Here is a 22,043-nt window from a genome sequence, read left to right as displayed (position 1 = left end):
TCTTGCGCAACGATTTCCCAGAACGGAGGGATGCAGTACCCGGGGAAGTCAGTGGTTGCCGGTGCCGGGAGTCAGAAATCGGTGCGGGGTCGGCTGTTTGAACCGCACGATGCTGACCTCTTGGTTCCGCAGATAGCACCGGCATGGAAGCCGAATATGCAGAGTGGACAGGTACCGACAAGTAGAAGCTGACAATAGAGGCTGCTCTAGGGCCGGTACCGGCGGCTTAGACCGGACCGGAACTGGAAGGTTCGGTGCCAACAGAGCAGGAAGGAGCTGCTGCAATTGCTCTTTAAGTTGGACTTGAAGGACAGCCGCAATATGGTCATCCAAGGAAGGCACCGGTATCGCTTTCTTTTTCTGCGGTACATGCGGTGCTGCTCGACGCCCAGAGGATGAGGAAGCCGAGGAGGATGCACTTACCTCTATAGGGGCGGAGCGTTTACGGGGGCGCTTCGAGGTCAGCAGGACTGGACTCTCTGCCACAGCGACCAGAGGACGCTCCAATGAGCAAGGCTTCTTAGCCGGCTTACCTGAGGGGTGCGACGCTGGAGTGGTGTTGTGCGGCGTCGATGAAGTGGGTGCCGGTTGAGAAGCCGCCGACGTCGATGCCGAGGGATCAGCCATCTCGGGACCGAACAAAAGCTTTTGTTTTTTAAGGTACGCTTCTTAAGAGTAGCACAACGGGTGCAGGTGGAAGCCCTATGATCCGGACCCAAGCACTGTAAACACCAGTTGTGTGGGTCGGTCAAGGATATGGGGCGCGCACACCGTTGGCACCTTTTGAATCCTAGCTGAGGGGGCATGAAGGTAAACACGGCCTCTGCCAAATCGAAAGCGGAGGCTTCTATGATGACAATAGGCCCTGCCGGGGCGACCCCGAAAAAAGAAAGAAAAATAAATTATATTTTATTATTATTATTTTTTTAGAAATTAAATAGAAAAAGAAAAGGAAGCTTTGAGAAGCAAAAAATACGCGAGCGGGAAGGCAGAAAAAGATTTTTCAATGGCTGTTGAAAAAAAACGTGTCTGCTGAGCTCCGCGGAATTGAAACTGGGGACCGCGCACCTCCGTCGGGCGGGAAGGCACTCGCGCATGCGCGGTGCGGCCTAGCTAGAACTTTCTAAGTTCTTAGAGTGCAATCACTCTAAAATTGTCCGTACCGGGGCTCCGTCGGTGCCGTCGCCCATCAGTTAAGAATATGCTGCCTGCTTGTCCTGGGATAAATACAATATTATTATTAAGACTTAGCCAAAAGGAAAGATTTATACACTATAAAGAGTTTTCCCTCATGCTAAATTGTCATTTCTTTAATAAGACATTAACTATTTTTTCTGAGGCCCTCCAAGTACCTACAAATCCAAAATGTGACCCTGCAAAGGGTTTGAGTTTGAGACCACTGAGCTAAAACATAGGGGTCCTTTTATCAAGGCGTTAAACCGCCTGCCGTGCTGGTCGCTAACGCCTCCATTGACAAGGCGTTAGTATTTTGGCTTGCCACGGGGGTTAGCGCGTGCTGAAATGTCCGACGCCCTAACCCCCGTAGCGCACCTTGATAAAAGGAGCCCATAGTCCTGCTTTCAAAGGCTCTGGCATGATCAACAGCTACATTATAGTTCTAGCAGCATAGCGCATAGTAAGCAATATAGATACTGAACAGGAAATCTGTGCAAAATTTCTGTTTACAAAATGATGCAAACAAGTTGCCTAAGCTAAAATTCAAATCACCCATGTCCAAAAAGAAAAGAGCATGAGAAAAAGAAGCCTGGCATACACACAACCACCAGGCTCCAGGAAAGGAATCTGCATCACATTCAAATATGCACCAATAATGGAAAGCACAGCAGTAAAACGCTACACAGGAGACATTTTTATGACATTCTATTTAAAACATGTTTGATTAATTTCAGTTGCATAACTCATGAGAGGCTTTTCGGAAAGCTTTTCACGAAGTTCCTCATGAGAGATCCCTGAGAATGTCATGGGATATGAGGCAATGTTCAGTTGTGGATTAGGAATTGGTTATCGGACAGAAAACAGAGGGTAGGGTTAAATGGTCACTTTTCTCAATGGAGGAGAGTAAACAGTGGAGTGCCACAGGAGTCTGTACTGGGACCGGTGCTATTTAACTTATTTATAAACTAGTGTTTAAGCCCGTTATATTAACGGGTGCTAGAAAGCAGCCCCCTTTCCCTCTCCCCCTCCTGTTCCTGCCTAACTGTCTCTCCGTGGCCCCCCCTTCTGTCTTCCCCACCTAAGCAAAACGATCTGCCTCCCAGCACACCCCTTCCCCCAAAGCAGCCCCCTTTCCCTCTACCCCTCCAATTCCTCCCTGACAGTGTTTCCGTGACCCCCCCTTCTGTCTCCCCTCCCAAGCAAAGCTATCTACCTCCCAGCACACCCCTCCCCCAAAGCAGACCCCTTTCCCTCTACCCCTCCAATTCCTCCCTGACTGTCTCTCCGTGGACCCCCATTTTGTCTCCCCCCAAGTAAAGCTATCTACCTCCCAGCACACCCCTCCCCCAAAGCAGACCCCTTTTCCTCTGCCCCTCCAGTTCCTCCCTGTCTCTCCTTGGCCCCCTTCTGTCTCCCCCCCCAAGCAAAGCTGTCTGCCTCCAAGCACACCCCTCCCCCAAAGCAGGCCCCTTTCTCTCTCCTGCTCCAGTTCCTCCCTGTCTCTCCGTGGCCCCCCTTCTGTCTTCCCCCCCTAAGCAAAATGATCTGCCTCCCAGCACACCCCTCCCCCCGAAGCAGCCCCCTTTCCCCTCCTGTGAGAATGTTTACCTGCATGGGCCACCTGCAGCACCCTCCAGCTGTTCCTCTGAGCTGAAACTCTTTCACTCGCCTCCCGCCTACATTTTTTTGAAGATGCACGCCATCCCGCGGTCTGGCCAGCTCCCCTAGTCCCTTGCCGCCGCCGCCACCCCCTTCCCTTTCCTTCCCGCGGTCGACAAACCTCTTGGCTCCAGCAGCGGCCGCAGCACTGTAAACACGCTGCTTCGCGGCCTCTACTGCCCCGATTTGCTTTGCCGCGTCTCTGATGATGTCATCAGGGACACGGAAGAGCAAATCAAGGCAGTAGAGGCCGCGAAGCAGCGTGTTTACAGTGCTGCGGCCGCTGCTGGAGCCAAGAGGTTTGTCGACCGCGGGAAGGGGGTGGCGGCGGCAAGGGAGCCGGCCAAACCACGAGAAGGGAAAATCGGGTGGGAAGCTCAACGGGGATTGGGGGGGGGAGCGGCGAAGACGACGACGAACTGAAAAGAACCCTAGGCGCGCATGCGCACTCCTGCAATGCCATGGACCTACATCTCACAGATCAGGGAAAACAGAAGCACACAGTTGAGTACGCATGTGCGGCTAGCGTTTTATTATATAGGATGATCTGGAAAGTGGAATGATGAGTGAGGTGATTAAATTTGCAGATGACACTAAACTGTTCAAAGTTGTTAAAACACATGTGGATTGTGAAAAATTGCAGGCGGACCTTAGGAAATTGGAAGACTGGGAGTCCAAGTGGCAGATGAAATTTAATGTGGACAAATGCAAAGTGATGCACATTGGGAAGAATAACCTGAATCACAGTTACTGGATGCTAGGGTCCACCTTGGGGATTAGCGCCCAAGAAAAAGATCTGGGTGTCATCATAGAAAATATGATGAAACCTTCCGCCCAATGTGTGGCGGCGGCCAAAAAAGCAAACAGGATGCTATGAATTAGTAAAAAAAGAGATGGTTAACAAGACTAAGAATGTTATAATGCCCCTGTATTGCTCCATGGTGCGACCTCATCTAAAGTATTGCATTCAGTTCTGGCCTCCTTTTCTCAAGAAAGATATAGTGGCGCTAGAAAAGGTTCAAAGAGCAACCAAGATGGTAAAGGGGATGGAACTCCTCTCGTATGAGGAAAGACTAAAATGGTTAGGGCTCTTCAGCTTGGAAAGGGACAGCTGAGGGGAGATATGATTGAAGTCTACAAAATCCTAAATGGAGTAGAACGGGTACAAGTAGATCAATTTTTCGCTCCATCAAAAATTAAAAAGACTAGGGGACACTCGATGAAGTTACAGGGAAATACTTTTAAAACCAATAGGAGGAAATATGTTTTCAATAGTTAAGCCCTGGAACGCATTGCCAAAGGTTGTGGTAAGAGCGGATAGCGTAGCTGGTTTTAAGAAAGGTTTGGACAAGTTCCTGGAGGAAAATATCATTGTCTGTTATTGAGAAAGATGCGAGGGAAGCCACTGCTCGCCCTGGATCGATAGCATGGACCTGAGCACAACACGAAGTTACCCACCGCGAAGGACCTAGCTCTATATTTTGATTCCAAAATTAAAAACCTAAAAAATAACTGTATAAGCAATAACGATGCAACAATCATCCCCAGCAACTACCAAATAGCTAACTCACATGACAATGAAATACCTACAGACATGATCTGAAGTTCCTTTCTAGATCCAGAATGGAATACCTACACCAAACTCTACAACAAATACTCTAAATCTCACTGCATCCTAGATACGTGCCCTCCAGAGATTATGAAAGCGGCACCACCAGAATTCAAAATATCACTATTACACTACCTAACCCACAACCTAAAAAATGGGACTTTCCTCACTAACAATGGCCACATAATAATAACCCCCATCCCAAAAAATAGAAAAGAATCCTCAGCGCTAATAACAAACTACAGACCAATAGCATCTATCCCATTCATTGTAAAAATCATGGAAGGACTAGTACATACCCAACTAATGGACTACCTTAATCAATTCTCTCTCCTGCATGAAACTCAATCTGGCTTTAGAACCCTATTCAGTACGGAGACAGTAATCGCTGCCATCCTAGACTATCTGCGCCTATTATTTAGTAAGGGCCTCAACGCCCTGATCATGCAATTCGACATGAGCTCTGCATTCGACTTGGTAGACCATGAGAAAATGATGCAATGCTTAGACGCCATTGGTATCAGAGCTGAGGTACTAAACTGATTTTGTGGCTTCCTCACATCCCGTTCTTACCAGGTACGCTTTAACAACAAACACTCCGACACCTGGAGCAACTCATCCGGAGTGCCACAAGGGTCACCGCTTTCCCCACTGCTTTTCAATATCTACATGTCCTCATTAGGTGTGAAACTAACCCAACTAGGAATAAAACTATTCAGCTACGCAGATGACTTTACGATCATCATCCCATTCGCCAACTCCATCTTGGAAACCATTCCCAAGGCATCCGATGCCATAAATGAGATGGAACAATGGATGACAGATTTCAAGCTCAAGCTCAACGCAGAAAAAACAAAATTCTTCGTTGCCTCCCCTCACCCGCTTGACAATAAAACCCCACTATTCATCAATAAACTCAACTACCCTATTCAGCCCACCATGAAAATACTAGGTATTATTCTAGACCAATGCCTAACAATGAAGGAACAAGTGGATTCCCTATTCAGAAAAGGTTTCCTTACTCTCTGGAAACTCAGAACCATTAAATTATACTTCGATACGTCAACATTCAGAATCCTAGTGCAATCCCTCATACTGAGTCAGCTTGACTACTACAACATCGCATATCTAGCAATCTCACAAAAGAATATGAGATGTCTCCAAATAATGCAAAATGCTGCGGTCAGACTTATCTTCGGGCTGAAGAAATTCGACCACGTGACACCCTACTATCGGCAGCTGCACTGGCTACCAACGGAAGCCCGAGTAAGGTTTAAATTTGTCTGACTCTGCTTCAAAGTACTATACGGCCTGACCCCCAAGTACATAACAGACCTTTTCGAATTTTCTAATAACAAACTCAAGAGAAACACATACCCAAAACTCATTTCCCCTCCACTTAAAGGCTGCAAAATGAAAAAACACCACGAACACCTTCTCTCTCACCAAGCTGTCCTATGGGGCAAAGACCTAGACCAACTGCTTTCGCCCACTACATACGGGGAATTCAGAAAACGCCTAAAAACATACCTGTTCCAGAAATACCTAAACAATTGACCCGCTCTCCCTATCCCTCCCCCCTCCCTATTCCACCTGAACTTACAGCACTGTTATAAATATAATCTGTTATCTTCATCTTATCGTAACTTTACGTTGCTATTTATCCCCAACAGGTCCTGTCGGACATTACCTACTAAAATGTACATATTACATTTTCGCTCAGCAAATTGTATTTCTATACTATTGCCTCCTGAGGTCTCTGATCTCTGTATTTCCTCTGAATATCTACTTATTGTATTTCGCTGAATGTCCAGCACTCTTGATTGTAAACCGCCTAGAAGTCGCAAGATTGTGGCGGTATAGAAGAATAAAGTTATTATTATTATTATTTTGCTATTATTCGGGTTTTTGCTGCATAGTGACCTGGATTGGCCACTGCGAGAACGGGCTACTGGGCTAGATGGAGCACTGGTTTGACCCAATAAGGCTATTCTTATGTTCAACTAATACAGGTTTGTCTGTGGGGAATTAGGGCTAAAACATCATCTGAGCTAAGCTTAAAAGTCAGCAAAAAATAAGCAGTTAAAAGAACACCAAGGGTCACTGTACACAAAAGAAAATTATTCCTTGGGTTCAGCAGTTAAGCAGTAGCCAAATGATTCAGGTGACACTGAATTGGCTAAGTCACTTCATGTTGTTCAACTGAAAAATCAAACTTCTTGTGGAAACTGATGTCAGTCCTGCCAGCCAGGCTCAGGCGAGAATACGCTTAAACAGAACCAGCAAAGCCTGTCTAGAAAGCTGCACAGCATATGGAACTGTCCGTCACCGAGGAGTGTCAAAGGAAGGGCTGGAAGCCAGTCCCAAAAACATACAGGACAATGAGTCAGCGAGGAATGAGGTTCAGTTACTACAGAGCATACTTAGTCCAGGTCTTGACTCATTTCCTTTCAGTTTAGAGAAGCCAGCGGTCTTCTCTCTCTCTCCTCCACCCTGCAGCATTCTGGTGATCTTGGATATCTTTTCCTGATATGTTAAGGAAAACACAATCACATCACCATGACCTACAGCACCAGCTCACTCACTGCCCTGCAACCAGCTGTCCTGGGCATCTGTGAGATGCTGCTGCCACACCAAAAGGGTTCTCAAGAACCACCTTGCTTCTGAAACATGAGACTGTGCAGGTAGGCTTCAGTCAAGTCTAGGGAAACTAGAAATCCACCCCCCTCCCCACCCACCACTGTGCTTACTGACTGCCTGTCACTGTCTCTATGCAAAAGTGTAGAATCTTCAGGGCCTCATTGACGAGAGATCATAGAAAACATAGAAACATAGAAAAAATGACGGCAGAAAAGGGCCAAAGCCCATCAAGTCTGCCCATTCTAGTGACCCTTCGCCTTGAATTTGTTCACCACCCCCTGCCTTTACATCATTAGAGATCCCACGTGAATATCCCATTTATTTTTAAAATCTGCCACGTTGTTGGCCTCAATCACCTGCAGTGGGAGTTCGTTCCAATGATCGACCACCCTCTCGGTGAAGAAATACTTTCTGAAGTCACCATGAAATTTTCCTCCCCTAATTTTCAGCGGATGCCCTCTGGTGGATGAAGGTCCTATAAGATGGAAGATATCCTCTTCCACCTCGATACGGCCCGTGATATATTTAAATGTCTCAATCATGTGCCCTCTCTCTCTTCGTTCCTCAAGTGAGTACAGCTGCAATTTATTCAGCCTTACTTCATACGGGAGATCCTTGAGCTCCGAGACCATCCTGGTGTCCATCCGCTGAACTGACTCTATTCTCAGCACATCTTTCTGGTAATGTGGTCTCCAGAATTGAACACAATATTCCAAATGAGGTCTCACCATGGATCTGTACAGTGGCATTATGACTTCTGGCATCCTGCTGATAAAACCTCTACGGATGCAACCCATCATTTGCCTTGCCTTGGAGGAAGCCTTTTCCACTTGATTGGCAGTTTTCATGTCATCACTAATGATTACTCCTAAATCCCGTTCTTCCGTGGTCCTAGCTAAGGTCTCATCATTTAACGTGTAAGTCCTGCATAGATTTCTTTTACCCAAGTGCATCACTTTACATTTTTTAGCATTGAAGTTGAGCTGCCAAGTCGATGACCATTGTTCCAATAGTAGTAGGTCCTGTGTCATACTGTCAGGCATAGTGCTTTTACCTACTATGTTGCACAGTTTGGCGTCGTCGGTGAACAATGATATTTTTCCTCTGAGCCCTTGGGTCATATCACTTATGAATATGTTAAATAGGATTGGACCCAAGACCAAGCCCTGTGGAACTCCACTGGTCACATCTGATGTTTTGGATGGGGTACCATTTACCATCACCCTTTGAAGTCTACCGCTCAGCCAATCCTTAACCCATGCAGCTACATAGTAACATAGCAGATGACGGCAGATAAAGACCCGAATGGTCCATCCAGTCTGCCCAACCTGATTCAATTTAAAAACTTTTTTTTTTTTTAATTTTTTCTTCTTAGCTATTTCTGGGCAAAAATCCAAAGCTTTACTCGGTACTGTGCTTGGGTTCCAACTGCTGAAATCTCTGTTAAGACTTACTCCAGCTCATCTACACCCTCCCAGCCATTGAAGCCCTCCCCTATCCCATCCTTCACCAAATGGCCATACACCGACACAGACCGTGCAAGTCTGCCCAGTAACAGGCCTAGTTCAATATTTAATATTATTTTCTGATTCTAAATCTTCTGTGTTCATCCCACCTTCCTTGAACTCAGTCACAGTTTTACTCTCCACCACCTCTCTCGGGAGCGCATTCCAGGCATCCACTACCCTCTCCGTAAAATAGAATTTCCTAACATTGCCCCTGAATCTACCACCCCTCAACCTCAAATTATGTCCTCTGGTTTTACCATTTTCCTTTCTCTGGAAAAGATTTTGTTCTACGTTAATACCCTTCAAGCTAGTGTTTCCCCTAATCCCAGCGATTTCAGCTTGTTCAATAACCTGCTGTGTGGGACGCTATCAAAAGCTTTGCTGAAGTCAAAATACACTACGTCCAGGGACTCCCCGGCATCTAGTTGTCTTGTTACCCAGTCGAAGAAGCTAATCAGATTTGATTGGCAGGACCAGCCCTTGGTAAATCCATGTTGATGGGGATCACGTAGATTTTCTTCATCCAGGATTGTATCAAGTTTCTGTTTGATCAGTGTTTCCATGAGTTTGCATACTATGGATGTGAGACTCACCGGTCTGTAATTCGCCGTCTCTGTCCTGCAGCCCTTTTTGTGGAGTGGAATAACGTTAGCTGTTTTCCAGTCCAGGGGGACTCTTCCTGTGCTTAGGGAGAGATTGAAGAGCATGGATAATGGTTCCGCCAGGACTTCACTCAACTCTCTGAGCATCCTGGGGTGTAGGTTGTCTGGTCCCATGGCTTTGTTTACTTTGAGTCTTGAAAGTTTGCAGTAGACGCTACTGGGCGTAAACTTGAAGTCTTGAAGCGGGTCTTTCTGGCTTTCCCTTGTCCGTAAATGTGGACCGGATCCCGGCGCCTCACAGGTGAAGACCGAGCAGAAGTATTCATTTAGTAGTTCGGCCTTAGTGGAATCCGATCCTCCAAGCTACTGAGCCCATCTTAGGCACTATGAAGTATGAGGGGGATGCTGAAAAATTCTCAGCCCAACCAAGAAGAGAATGACATGGATATGGTTCACCAATGATTTGAAACAATGCCAAAACACAGAATTTCATTTCTGTAAATTGGCACTTAACGGAATACAGTAAGATAAATTCTCTTTTCAGCTACAGCGACAAAATAACACTCAGAATTTAGGAAGTTGGTTGAGCTGAGAAGTTTTCAGCACTCCCTCGTATATCTGTCCAAATCCGATTACTCTGGTGGCACTGATTCTAGGGCCTGAATTTCTACAAGTCTCTCAACCGTTACTAAGACTCTGCATGACTTTTCTGAAACCCCACCGGAGAATCCACAAATCAGTCTATTAAGGGATGGGCAAACTCAAGCTTGTACTGTCCCCAGCCATCTGTGCCCAGACCTTTGCTTATGCCTAAAGTCTTCCATCTATTCTCGGGAGGAAGGCTTTGGCCCTGGCCTCACAGTGCTTACTTGGTCGTTAAAGTGGGCCAAGAATCGGATGCTTGGTTCGCCTAGTTCCTGTAAATCTGTCTTGAACCCCGATAGGATCTCCGAGTTGAGTCTCCTCCTAAGTACTGTCAGAAGCATCTGGAATTACAAACGTCAGACCACCCAGAACCTCTAGATCAGGGTTGTCCAATGTGGGACTTCAAGGACCGCAATTTAATCAGGTTTTCAGGGATTTCCCCAATGAATTTGCATGAGGTCTATTTGCATGCATTGCTTCCATTGTATGCAGATATATCTCATGCATATTTATTTGGGAAGTCCTGAAACCCCGACCTGGCGAGGGCCAAGGTTGGACACCCCTGTTCTAGAGACTCACGGTCTAGTGTCAGGCAGAGATTTGGGCCAGTGATCTGCCAAGCTAGCCATCAGGTTGCCCAGACTCTTCCTCAACATCTGTCCTTTGAAAGGGAGTCTGCTGAGGGTAGCCTTGGAGGCAGAAGCTTCCTCCTCACTGCCTGATCCAGAGCATTCTGCGGTCTGAAATGGAATAAGCCAAGACTTTGCTCACGACTGATGATGCTGGGGAGCATCAGTGGAAGCAAAGGCTCACTCTCTACCAGGGTAAGACCACACATCCTGGAATGACAAGTGTGTGCCTCAAACGAGGCTGCTGCAGAAATGCTATTTTAGGATCACATCCAGTGTTCCCTCTAAGCGGGCGGGTGTTGTGAGCAAACTTTTTTCACCGTGAGCCAAAAATATCGGGCGCCAGCAAGTTATGAGCCAACTCGCCCGATTCTCCTCTCGCCGCCCTGCCATCTGCCGTACGCCTCTTCCGATCGTGCGCTGTGACGAGAAACGTGTGCGCTGCGATGTAATATTTTGTGCGCCAGCGCACGCCAGCGCAGCTTAGCGGGAACACTGGTTCAAATGGTTTTATTTATTTCCCCAAATTTATTTTTGTTATACGCATTGAAAATATTTGATATTACGTTTAAATCAAAATCTCAATAAACTTGAAACGAGTGCCCGTGAGATTGTGGGAGGGTTAAATACTCAAAACTTAGAAGTTTTTGCTACGCCAGCTTTCTGGTATCTTTACATACAGTGGCGTACCTAGCATATGTAACATCCGGGGCCCATCATTTTTTGGCACCCCCCCCCATCTGTAAGAAAAACATGATTTTTAGTAACAAACCACACGTCACACATGAGTACCTAGGAAAAGGCAGCATCTTACATATTGCAGTGAGCAGTACATCAATACACCCATTGTAAAACTAAACAAGCCAGACCAGCACAGATCAATCCTACACCGTCAATCCTAACAGAAAACCATGTCTTTCGAACACACAGAACACATAAAACACCTTCGCCTAGTAAGGAATATGTAATCACAAACTAACCCCTCCCTCTTTTACAAAACTGTAGTGTGGATTTTAGCTACGGAGGTAACAGCTCTGATGCTCATAAAATTCTGAGCATCAGAGCTGCTACCACCAAGGCTGGTGCTAAAAACGCTTCACAGTTTTGTAAAAGGGGGGATAAAATAAAAATACATAGACAAAGGTTAAATTGAACCAGCAAGAAGCTGGACTCTGCATACAATGCTTCACAGAAACAGTGACACATGTCTCCTAAAGCAATAAATAAATAGAAATTTTTTTCTACCTTTGTCTTCTGTGGTTTCTCCTTTCCTCATCTTCTTGTAACTCTCTTCCTTCCATTCACTGTCTGCCGTCTCTCTTCCCCTATATGGCATCTTCTCTCCTTCTATGCCCCTTCCATCTCTCCTTTCACCCCATTGGTCTGGCATCTCTCTCCTCGCCTTCCCTCTCCCACACCTCTCCTCATAGTCTGGTATCTCCCCTTCCCTGATTCTCTGGCATCTCTCTCCTTTCCTTTTCTTCCATCTTTCGCTCCCCCTCCATGCTCTCACATCTCCCCCTTCCTTTTCCCTTAGACTGGCATACCTTCCTCCTATGCTCCAAGCCCTGGCATCTCCTTTAATTCCCTCCCTCATCTTCCTTCTCCCTCCAGCTGGGTACCGCAACACTCTTCCCTGCAGCTCTGCACTTCCCCACAATTGCCATGCTTCGGTTCCTCTTCTTCCTTCCTTCCTCCCCCCCCCCCCCCGCGGGACCCTGCGGCACCATCAACGCTTACTCCCTCTAATGTCGGCCCTGCAGCTCCAGACTTCCTCGCACCTTCTCCCCTCCCCCTTTGGATCGCTATTATTTTAAATGTTATAGCCGCGGAGCTGTATCCATCAGTGGAGATGTCTAACCTCGGCCTGCCCCGGAACTCTTACTGCAGCAGCCGCCCGTCTAGGCAGGAACAGGAAGTCACTGTTGCAGTAAGAGTTCCGGGGCAGGCCGAGGTTAGACATCTCCACTGATGGATACAGCTCCGCGGCTATAACATTTAAAATAATAGCGATCCAAAGGGGGAGGGGAGAAGGTGCGAGGAAGTCTGGAGCTGCAGGGCCGACATTAGAGGGAGTAAGAGTTGATGGTGCCGCAGGGTCCCGCGGGAGGGGGGGGGGGGGAGGAAGGAAGGAAGAAGAGGAACCGAAGCATGGCAATTGTGGGGAAGTGCAATCCCCCCAATGCGTCCCCTTACCTTACCTCCCCTTACCTTTGCGACGCGTGTGTGCGCTGTGAAGAGAAACTTTGCGCTGCGATGTAATATTTTGTGCGCGAGCGCAGGCCAGCACACCTTAGCGGGAACACTGATCACATCCACTCTGCGATCCAGCATATCCTTTAATACTACATCTCCCTCACTTGGCAGGGACTTGCGCTTAGTTATCTGTTGCCCACTCCTGTGACATAGGATACAGCCTAGGCATTGTTCTGGCTACCTTTAAAGAGCCCTCGGGTGCATCCCAGTGCTCCATGACTAACACACTCATAGCAGGATGTTGGGAAAAAGACATGGGCTGCGCTGTCACTCCACTGAGGAAAGACCATAGAATGGAAGAAGCCTACTGGGAGTCTAACTGTAACTCCCGCAGAGAATCAGTAATGATCTCTAATAGTGCTGAAGGCTTGAACAACCAACGCACAGTGGGATTGTCCTCTTGATCAAGAGCACCCACTGCGTCCTGCATACTCACTTCTATATGCGATCCAAAAGGCATACAGACTGAAGCCTCTCCTTCTGAACCCTAGAAACCAAAGGGGAGCCTAAGCTGGACGCTTCCACCTACCCATCACATGCTGTGTAGCAGGTGGCGCAGAGGCACTCTTCAAGTGACCATCCAGTGCACCTCTGGTATGAATTATGGTTAAAAGAGCCCGAGGACTCCATCCCTGCCAGTTTTGAGACAAAATGAGGTGATATGAAGGTTCTGAAGATTTTTTGGGGGGAATCCAAGATGGCCACCACACAGACACAAAAAAAAAAACAGTTTTGTGTTTTAGCACAAAAAAACCCAAAAATTACTTATCTAAAAGTAAAAACACTCCCCCCCCCCAGAAATCAGGATTTTAGAGGTGGGGGACACTATAGGAAGTGGCAGAAACCCTTAGAGAAAGGATTTTCATAACCCCCCTCCCCTGATTTTGCCCATAGGCTTACTGACTGTAACATGCTCTGAAGGTGCTGCAGCTTGTCTCAGCTCTAAGAAGTAGCTGGATATGGAAGAAAAAACTCTGCCTCAATCAGTCATTCCTCCAATGCGGAGATCTTCAGGCTGCCAGTTGGACTGAAGTCAGACTGATCCTCAACCCCCGGGGAACCACGTATGCAAAGGAAGTCGTGGTTCCACTGGGAACGAGTGATCACAATGTAATCAACTTTAAACTTGACATCGGGAAAGGGAAACATGCCAAAACTTTAACCACCACCTTAAACTTTAAAAAGGGTAAATACGATCGCATGAGAGCCATGGTAGAAAAACGACTCGAGAAGATGGTGGACAAACTTGAAACGGTAGATCAGGCATGGTCCCTACTGAAAAATACTATCACAGAAGCACAAGATCTCTACATTCCGAGGATTTCCAAAGATCGGAGAACAAAGAGCAAAAGAGAACCGGCATGGCTTACCATACAGGTGAAGGAAGCCATAAAAGAAAAGAAGGACTCTTTCAAAAAATGGAAATGCATAAAGACAACCGAAGCCTGGAACAAACATAAAGATGATCAGAAGAAATGTCACAAGGCGGTGAGGGATGCCAAACAGGAGTATGAGGAAAAAATAGCCCAGGAGGCCAAAAACTTCAAGCCCTTCTTTAGATACGTGAAAGGGAAAAAACCTGCAAAAGAGGCAGTGGGACCCCTGGACGACCAGGGAAGAAAAGGGTACATCAAGGAAGATAAACAAATCGCAGACAAACTAAATTCCTTCTTTGCGTCCGTCTTTACGAAGGAGGACACCTCAACAATACCTGAAGCGGAGAAAGTGTTTGCAGGAGAAATAGAAGACAGCCTCACCACAGTTGAAGTGGACTTAGACCAGATATACTATCAGATCGACAAACTTAAAAGTGACAAATCCCCTGGACCGGATGGAATTCACCCGAGAGTCTTAAAGGAATTGAAGGTTGAAATCGGAGAGTTATTGCAAAAACTTGCAAACCTGACAATCAGAACTGGACAGATACCGGACGACTGGAGGATAGCGAACGTCACGCCAATTTTTAAAAAAGGATCGAGAGGGGAACCGGGCAACTATAGGCCTGTGAGTCTTACGTCTGTCCCCGGCAAGATGGTTGAAGCACTGATCAAGGATAGCATAGTCTGGCACTTGGACGCACACGACTTGATGAAACCTAGTCAACATGGATTCAGGAAAGGGAAATCATGTTTGACGAATTTACTCCAATTTTTTGAGACTGTGAACGAGCAAATTGATAGTGGGAAGCCGGTGGACATAATATACTTGGACTTCCAGAAAGCGTTCGACAAAGTTCCACATGAAAGACTTCTCGGGAAACTACAAAGCCATGGCATAGAGGGGGATATACAAAGGTGGATAGGCAAATGGCTGGAAAACCGAAAGCAGAGAGTGGGCATAAATGGGAAGTTCTCCGACTGGGAGAAAGTGACTAGTGGTGTACCACAGGGCTCGGTACTTGGGCCGATCCTTTTTAATATTTATATCAATGACCTGGAGGAAGGAACAACCAGTGAGATCATCAAGTTTGCAGATGATACAAAACTATGCCGGGCAATCAGATCGCAGGAGGATAGAGAGGAACTCCAGAGCGACTTGTGTCGGTTAGAAACATGGGCGGAGAAATGGCAGATGAAGTTCAATGTGGAGAAATGCAAGGTAATGCATTTAGGCAATAAGAATGCGGAATACGAGTATACAATGTCAGGTGCAACTCTGGGGAAGAGTGAACAAGAAAAGGACCTGGGTGTACTGATAGATAGGACCCTGAAGCCGTCGGCACAATGCGCGGCAGCGGCGAAGAAGGCAAATAGAATGTTGGGCATGATAAAGAAAGGAATCTCGAGTAGATCGGAGAAAGTTATAATGCCGCTTTATAGGGCAATGGTCAGACCACACTTGGAATACTGCGTCCAACATTGGTCTCCCTACCTAAAGAAGGATATAAAACTGCTGGAGAGGGTGCAGAGACGAGCAACAAAACTGGTGAAGGGTATGGAGAAACTGGAATACGAGGATAGACTTATAACACTAGGATTGTTCTCCCTAGAGAAAAGGAGACTGCGTGGGGATATGATCGAGACCTTCAAAATACTGAAAGGAATCGACAAAATAGAGCAGAGAAGATTATTTACATTGTCCAATTTGACACGGACTAGAGGACATGAAATGAAGCTAAGGGGGGACAGGTTCAGGACTAATGTCAGGAAGTTCTGCTTCACTCAGAGAGTGGTTGACGCCTGGAATGCCCTCCCAGAGGAGATTATTGCGGAATCGACCGTCCTAGGCTTCAAGAGCAAACTAGATGCATATCTCCTTAAGAGAGGCATATAAAGATATGATGGACTATAAATTACGCCAGGGTACACCTGGCAGGGCCTCCGCGTGCGCGGATCGCCGGACTTGATGGACCAAAGGTCTGATCCGGAGATGGCAGTTCTTATGTTCTTATGTTCTTAAATCACAGCTGGCACCCTGAACAGCCCGAGTTCAAGCCCCTGTGATTCAGTAAGTGAACTAAGGTACTTAGGGTATAGACCCTGAGCTCCACAAAGATCTCTGCAGGCAAAGTTCTCCCCTGAACTGGGGAGTTCTGGTGCACTGATAGCCGCTAAAACCATGAAAAATGCCAAAAATAATAAAGACATATAAAGAGCAGATCAGAAAGACACCCTCTGGCTCTTGGGCAGAAAGAAAAACTGAAGGGGCAGCAGAGCCCTTGGTAGAAGGAGGAGGTGTTGAAAACCTGGAGTGGATTCCTTCTGCATGGCTTGCAAGCATGGGGAGAATGTCCTACTGCCCAGAATGATTATTGAACTGTAAACTGGATAAGGTAGCTGATGTTTTCCTGTGATGTGACCTAGTGGAATTTGATAATTTCATTTGTTTTGTTATTTTAATTTGTTTCCTTCTTTTTAGGCAATAAAGATACAATAATTTGGCTGCCACCTAACATTCCAGAACAGACACCTGCTCCTCTTATTAAGCTGCAGCAAAACATGAGAGAAGCAAGAAGCTTAAGCGAGATGCTAACTTGCTCCTAGATTCAAAAAATATTTTAACACATAAACCTAGATAGAGTGAACGGGGGATCATTTTCTTTACTCCATCAAAAATTAGAAAGACTAGGGGACACATGAAGTTACAGGGAAATACTTTTAAAACCAATAGGAGGAAATTTTTTTTCACTCAGAGAATAGTTAAGCTCTGGAACATGTTGCCAGACGTTGCAGTAAGAGCGGATAGCGTAGCTGGTTTTAAGAAAGGTTTGGAGAAGTTCCTGGAGGAAAAGTCCATAGTCTGCTACTACTTGCCCTGGATCGGTGGCATGGAATGCTGCTACTAATTGGGTTTTGGCCAGGTACTTGTGACTTGGATTGGCCACCGGGCTAGATGGACCCAGTAAGGCTATTCTCAGGGCCAGCCTCCTGGCTCAAGTGATTCAAGTTTCAGCAGCCTCATTTATCAGGCCTAAGTGCACCAGAGGCAATGTGCTCAGACCAATGTAGGGTAGTCCAAAGGTAGCGCTCCAGTAGCTTAGCTTGGCAAAAAGAATGTCACATGTGGTAGAACAATGAAAAAAAGCAAACTGAAAATAGATAAGGGGGGGGGGGGCACTATAAGAGACAGAAAAATTAAAAAATAATGTAACTGAAAGATGGGACATGTGTGATAGAACCCAGAAACTACAACACATAAAATGCTTCCAGTCAAGCAGTTTTTGAATTCTGACAGCAAATGTTGGGCCAAAGCATATTTGTAACTTTCATCAAGATGATTCACAGTTAACTGGAGAGACTAAAAACATTATTTAAAAATGAGCGCATCTGTGGTGGTATATTCAACACTCAAAGTACCTTATTTATTTCATCATTTTTTTCTCTTTTTCTACTGGTTTATTCCTCTACATCAGGGGTGTCCAACCTGCAGCCCAGTGAAGTATTTTGTGCGGCCCTGGTCGAGGGCGATGCAGTGTTTTCCTCTGCTGCCCCTGGGTGTTTACCGTCTTGCCGGCTCCCTCCTCTGTGTTGCTGCATTGTTTGCGCAGCCCCAGAAACATTTTTTTTCGGTCAATGCGGCCCAGGGAAGCCAAAAGGTTGGACACCCCTGCTCTACATGCAGAAGGGCCTTGAACTCTCAAAAACATATTTTACAGTTTTCATAGTCAGAATGACAAGAATAAACCGTCTGCAGTGCACAGTCTGGACCAGAGGTGGCAACGAGGGCTGCAATCCAGTCGGATTTTTAAGATTTCCCCAATGAATATGCATGAGAACCATTTGCATACAATGGGAGGCAATGCATGCAAATAGATCTCATGCATATTCATTGGGGAAATCCTAAAAACCCGACTGGATTGCGGCCCTTGTTGCCCACCCCTGGTCTAGACCTTACCTTTTTTTTTTTTTTTTTTTAAATCTAAGAAACCAAACAGTGATCAGATCCATATATAAGAACTAAAAAGAGAGCACTGGACCTCTGCTAGAATAGATGCCATTTGCAGTTCTTTTCTGAATACATTTACAAGAAAGTGAACCGATGATTTCCTTCAACACCCAATAGATCAGTGATTCCCAACCCTGTCCTGGAGGAACACCAGGCCAATCGGGTTTTCAGGCTAGCCCTAATGAATATGCATGAGAGAGATTTGCATATGATGGAAGTGATAGGCATGCAAATTTGCTTCATGCATATTCATTAGGGCTAGCCTGAAAACCCAATTGGCCAGGACAGGGTTGGGAACCACTGCAATAGATACACAGAAAATGCATGAATATGACGACACATATCTCCTGCAGCTCATTAACTATTCATATTGATTTATAGTTTGTTTCCTGCTCTAAATAAGTTAAAATGGCCCAGGGCCTAGAGATCTTTAAATATTAATGTGTTATAAGACGTGTATATTTTTGTTCTAATGTTATATAGACTGCTGAATGTCTGGTTTTACTGTAGTAAAATGTTAGTTTTTGCAATAGCCAAGTTGAAAAAAAGTCCTAAACCAATTAGATGTCTCAAGCTACAATGCAGTAATAATCAAGAATAAATAACTGTTAATAAATAAAAAGAGAAAATACTCCCAGGGGAGGGAACCATTTTGGAGTTCCTTCACACCTACTGCTAGAAGCAGATTGTTGAATTTGTGATTACCCTGTTTGCTATTCATGAGGCAGTCAATCTTGCTAGGGGGGAGGGGCTGGGTGGAGAGAAAAAGAGATAACTGCTTGCTTATCTTGTTAGTAAAATAAAATGAGCAGTACAATCTTGTGAAGCTGCTGTTGGACATATTTGTTTCCTGTTCAGTTGTGCATTTGCGTAATAAAATATATTTTCAAAAAGAGAAAACCTTCAATATAAAACTTCAGTACTTCCGGTTTCATTGCCTTACTGCACTTGCAAGAACCTTTTCAAATGTGGGTTCTAATCTATGGAACGCCATATTTGAAGAAATCCCCTACCTTTTCTTCTGGAAAGGAATGAAATCAACTCTGTTCCACCAAGCACTATGCGATTACCCACCACTGTGTATGTTGCCTTTTGCATAAGAACATAAGAATAGCCTTACTGGGTCAGACCAATGGTCCATCAAGCCCAGTAGCCTGTTCTCACGGTGGCCAATCCAGGTCCCTAGTACCTGGCCAAAACCCAAGGAGTAGCAACATTCCAGCATCTCAAAGAATAGCAAGATTCCGGAACCCCAATGAGAGCAACATTCCAGAGCTGAGATTGTGATGTCATAATGCCTCAGAGCCAACCTCAGTGATGTCACAATGGCTTAATTGTTCTATACTTGGCTCATGTAAGAACATAATAGCCTCCCTGGGTCAGACCAACGGTCCATCAAGCCCAGTAGCCCATTCTCACGGTGGCCAATCCAGGTCCCTAGTACCTGGCCAAAACCCAAGGAGGAACAACATTCCAGCATCTCAAAGAATAGCAAGATTCCGGAACCCCAATGGAAGCAACATTCCACAGCTGAGATTGTGATGTCATAATGCCTCAGAGCCAACCTCAGCAGTGATGTTACAATGGCTTAATTGGCTCACGTAAGAACATAAGAATAGCCTCCCTGGGTCAGACCAATGGTCCACCGAGCCCAGTAGCTTGTTCTCATAGTGGCTAATCCAGGTCATCAGTACCTGGCCAAAGCCCAAGAAGTATTAACAGTCCAGCTTCTCAAAGATAATAAGATTCTGGAACCCCAATGAGAGCAACATTCCACAGCTGAGATTGTGATGTCATAATGCCTCAGAGCCAACCTAATCAGTGACGTCACAATGGCTTAATTGGCTCACATAAGACCATAATAGCCATACTGGGTCAGACCAATGGTCCATCGAGCCCAGTAGCCAATCGAGGTCCCTAGTACCTGGCCCAAACCCAAGGAGTAGCAACATTCCATTGTACAGAGGCTTCCCCCGTGGGTCCATATCAGACTACGGACTTTTCCTCCAGGAACTCGTTCCAGAGCTTAACTGTCGCTCCCTTTCTTCTCTAACTGGCCCGGCGCAGAGAGGCTCGTTTGTCTCAGGAACGTCTCGCGGGCCCATCGCGCGCGCGCACGCGCCGCCTCCTCACCTTTGAAGAACTTGAGCGCGAGGCCGTAGAGCTCGTCCAGGCTGAAGCCCCAGCGCTCGAGCTCGTGGTAGAGGCCGAGCGCGGCCCGCGAGGCCTCGTCCCGCTCCGGCTGCTCCGGGTCCGGGCTCAGCGTCAGCCCGTCTATGGATACCTCCAGCCGCTCGGAACTCACCACCGCCATCGCTCTGGGCTCCAGGCAGCGGCCACGTACCTACTTCCGCTTCACCTCTCACCCCGCCCGTCGCCAAGGAGACGGAGACGGCCCGCGCAGGCGCCCTGCCGACCTGCTCTCTGGCTCCAAAGGCCTCCCTCGTGCTACTATGCAGACATTAAAGAGACAAGGCCCAGGACCAGTAGGCGGAAGTGCTGAGGGAGCCCCTCTCTAGACATTGGAATGACTCACACACAACAACAAACTTTTATTCATTAGGGCAGGGGTTGCCTTTCAACATATTACCAATAATTGGAAAAATTATAATAATCTTAATTACACATTCTGGTGGAATTCGTTATGTCCTATTTTTAAGATTGGAAAGAGCAATAGCGAAGCAAAAAAGGGCCATTGGAAAAATATTGTAATGAATAGGCATTTCTTTCTTCCTTTTTTCGATTTATTATTTGCACACTCAGTGGGAGGGAGGATTTTAGGGAGAACATTTTTATAATTATGTTTATAATAATAGTATTATATATTTTATTGTAAAATATATTGATGAAGGGTGGGTGGTAGGGTTCTATCTTTGTCTGTTAGATTTTATAGTGCTATATTGGAATCAATATATGATATATTTTTGTGCACTTGTTCTTGGATTTAAAAATGAATAAATAATTTAAAAAACAAAAACAGAACACACACAGACGATGAAAAATTGGAAGACTGGGTGTAAAGTGATGAATAACCCAAATCACAGTTCCCAGATGCTAGGGTCCACCTTGGGGGTTAACACCCAAGAAAAGGATCTGGCTGAAATCTTACGCCCAATGTGCGGCAGCAGCCAAAAAAAGCAAACAGGATGCTAGGAATTATTAGAAAAGGGATGGTTAACAAGACAGAGAATATTATAATGCCTCGGTATCGCTCACCTTGAATATTGCGTTCAGTTCTGGTCTCCTTATCTCAAAAGATAGAGTGGAAATAGAAAAGGTTCCGATGATAAAGGGGATGCAACTCCTCTCCTATGAGGAACGACTAAAGAGGTTAGGGCTCTTCAACTTGGAAAGGAGACGACTCAGAGAAGATAAAATCGGTTTTTGACTCCATCAAAAATTACAAAGACTTGGGAACACTCAAAGTTACAGGGAAATACTTTTAAAACCAATAGGAGGAAATATTATTTCACTCAGACAATAGTTAAGCTCTGGAAAGCATTGCCAGAGGAATTGGTATCAGTGGTTAACATAGATGGGTTTAAAAATGGTTTGGACAAGTTCCTGGAGGAAATGTCCCTAGCCTGCTATTGAGACAGACATGGGAATCAGTAGCAGTATTATCTGGATTTTTGCCAGGTACTTGAGACAGTGGAAACAGGATACTGGGCTAGAAGGACCACTGGTCTGACTCACTATGGTTATTCTTATGTACTTTTTGGAATCTTACCAGGAATTTTGCAGTTAGTACTGGAAACAAGATATTGCATTTGTTGCACTGGTGGTCTGACCATTTGGAACTTCCTGTGTTCTTATAGAAAACCAAAGACTCATATGACATGTTTAGAAAGGAAGTAAAGTAAGATAAAAGTTCCCTTTTCTAACCCATTTCTTTCTATATGTAAAATACTTATCTGCACATAGGGGATAATAC

The 22,043-nt window shown here is 45.8% G+C and overlaps 1 protein-coding gene across 2 annotated transcripts in view; it reads right to left on the bottom strand.

Annotated features, from left to right (window-relative positions):
* Positions 1-20,564, bottom strand: part of ACBD3 (acyl-CoA binding domain containing 3) — a 115,875-nt gene extending 95,311 nt beyond the window's left edge. The window contains exon 1 of one of the 2 annotated variants that reach the window (XM_033938785.1): positions 20,243-20,564. In XM_033938785.1, the coding sequence (XP_033794676.1) occupies positions 20,243-20,423 (181 nt within the window). In that variant the 5' untranslated portion in view covers positions 20,424-20,564. Of the gene's footprint in view, positions 1-20,033; positions 20,139-20,242 lie in introns of those variants that run through there. The other variant, XM_033938786.1, reaches the window with a different exon arrangement.
* Positions 20,565-22,043: the final 1,479 nt, after the last annotated feature.

This window comes from Geotrypetes seraphini, chromosome 3, assembly GCF_902459505.1.
Source record: "Geotrypetes seraphini chromosome 3, aGeoSer1.1, whole genome shotgun sequence".
NCBI classification, from domain to species: Eukaryota; Metazoa; Chordata; class Amphibia; order Gymnophiona; family Dermophiidae; genus Geotrypetes; species Geotrypetes seraphini.
This window is presented reverse-complemented; position numbering and strand designations above follow the sequence as displayed.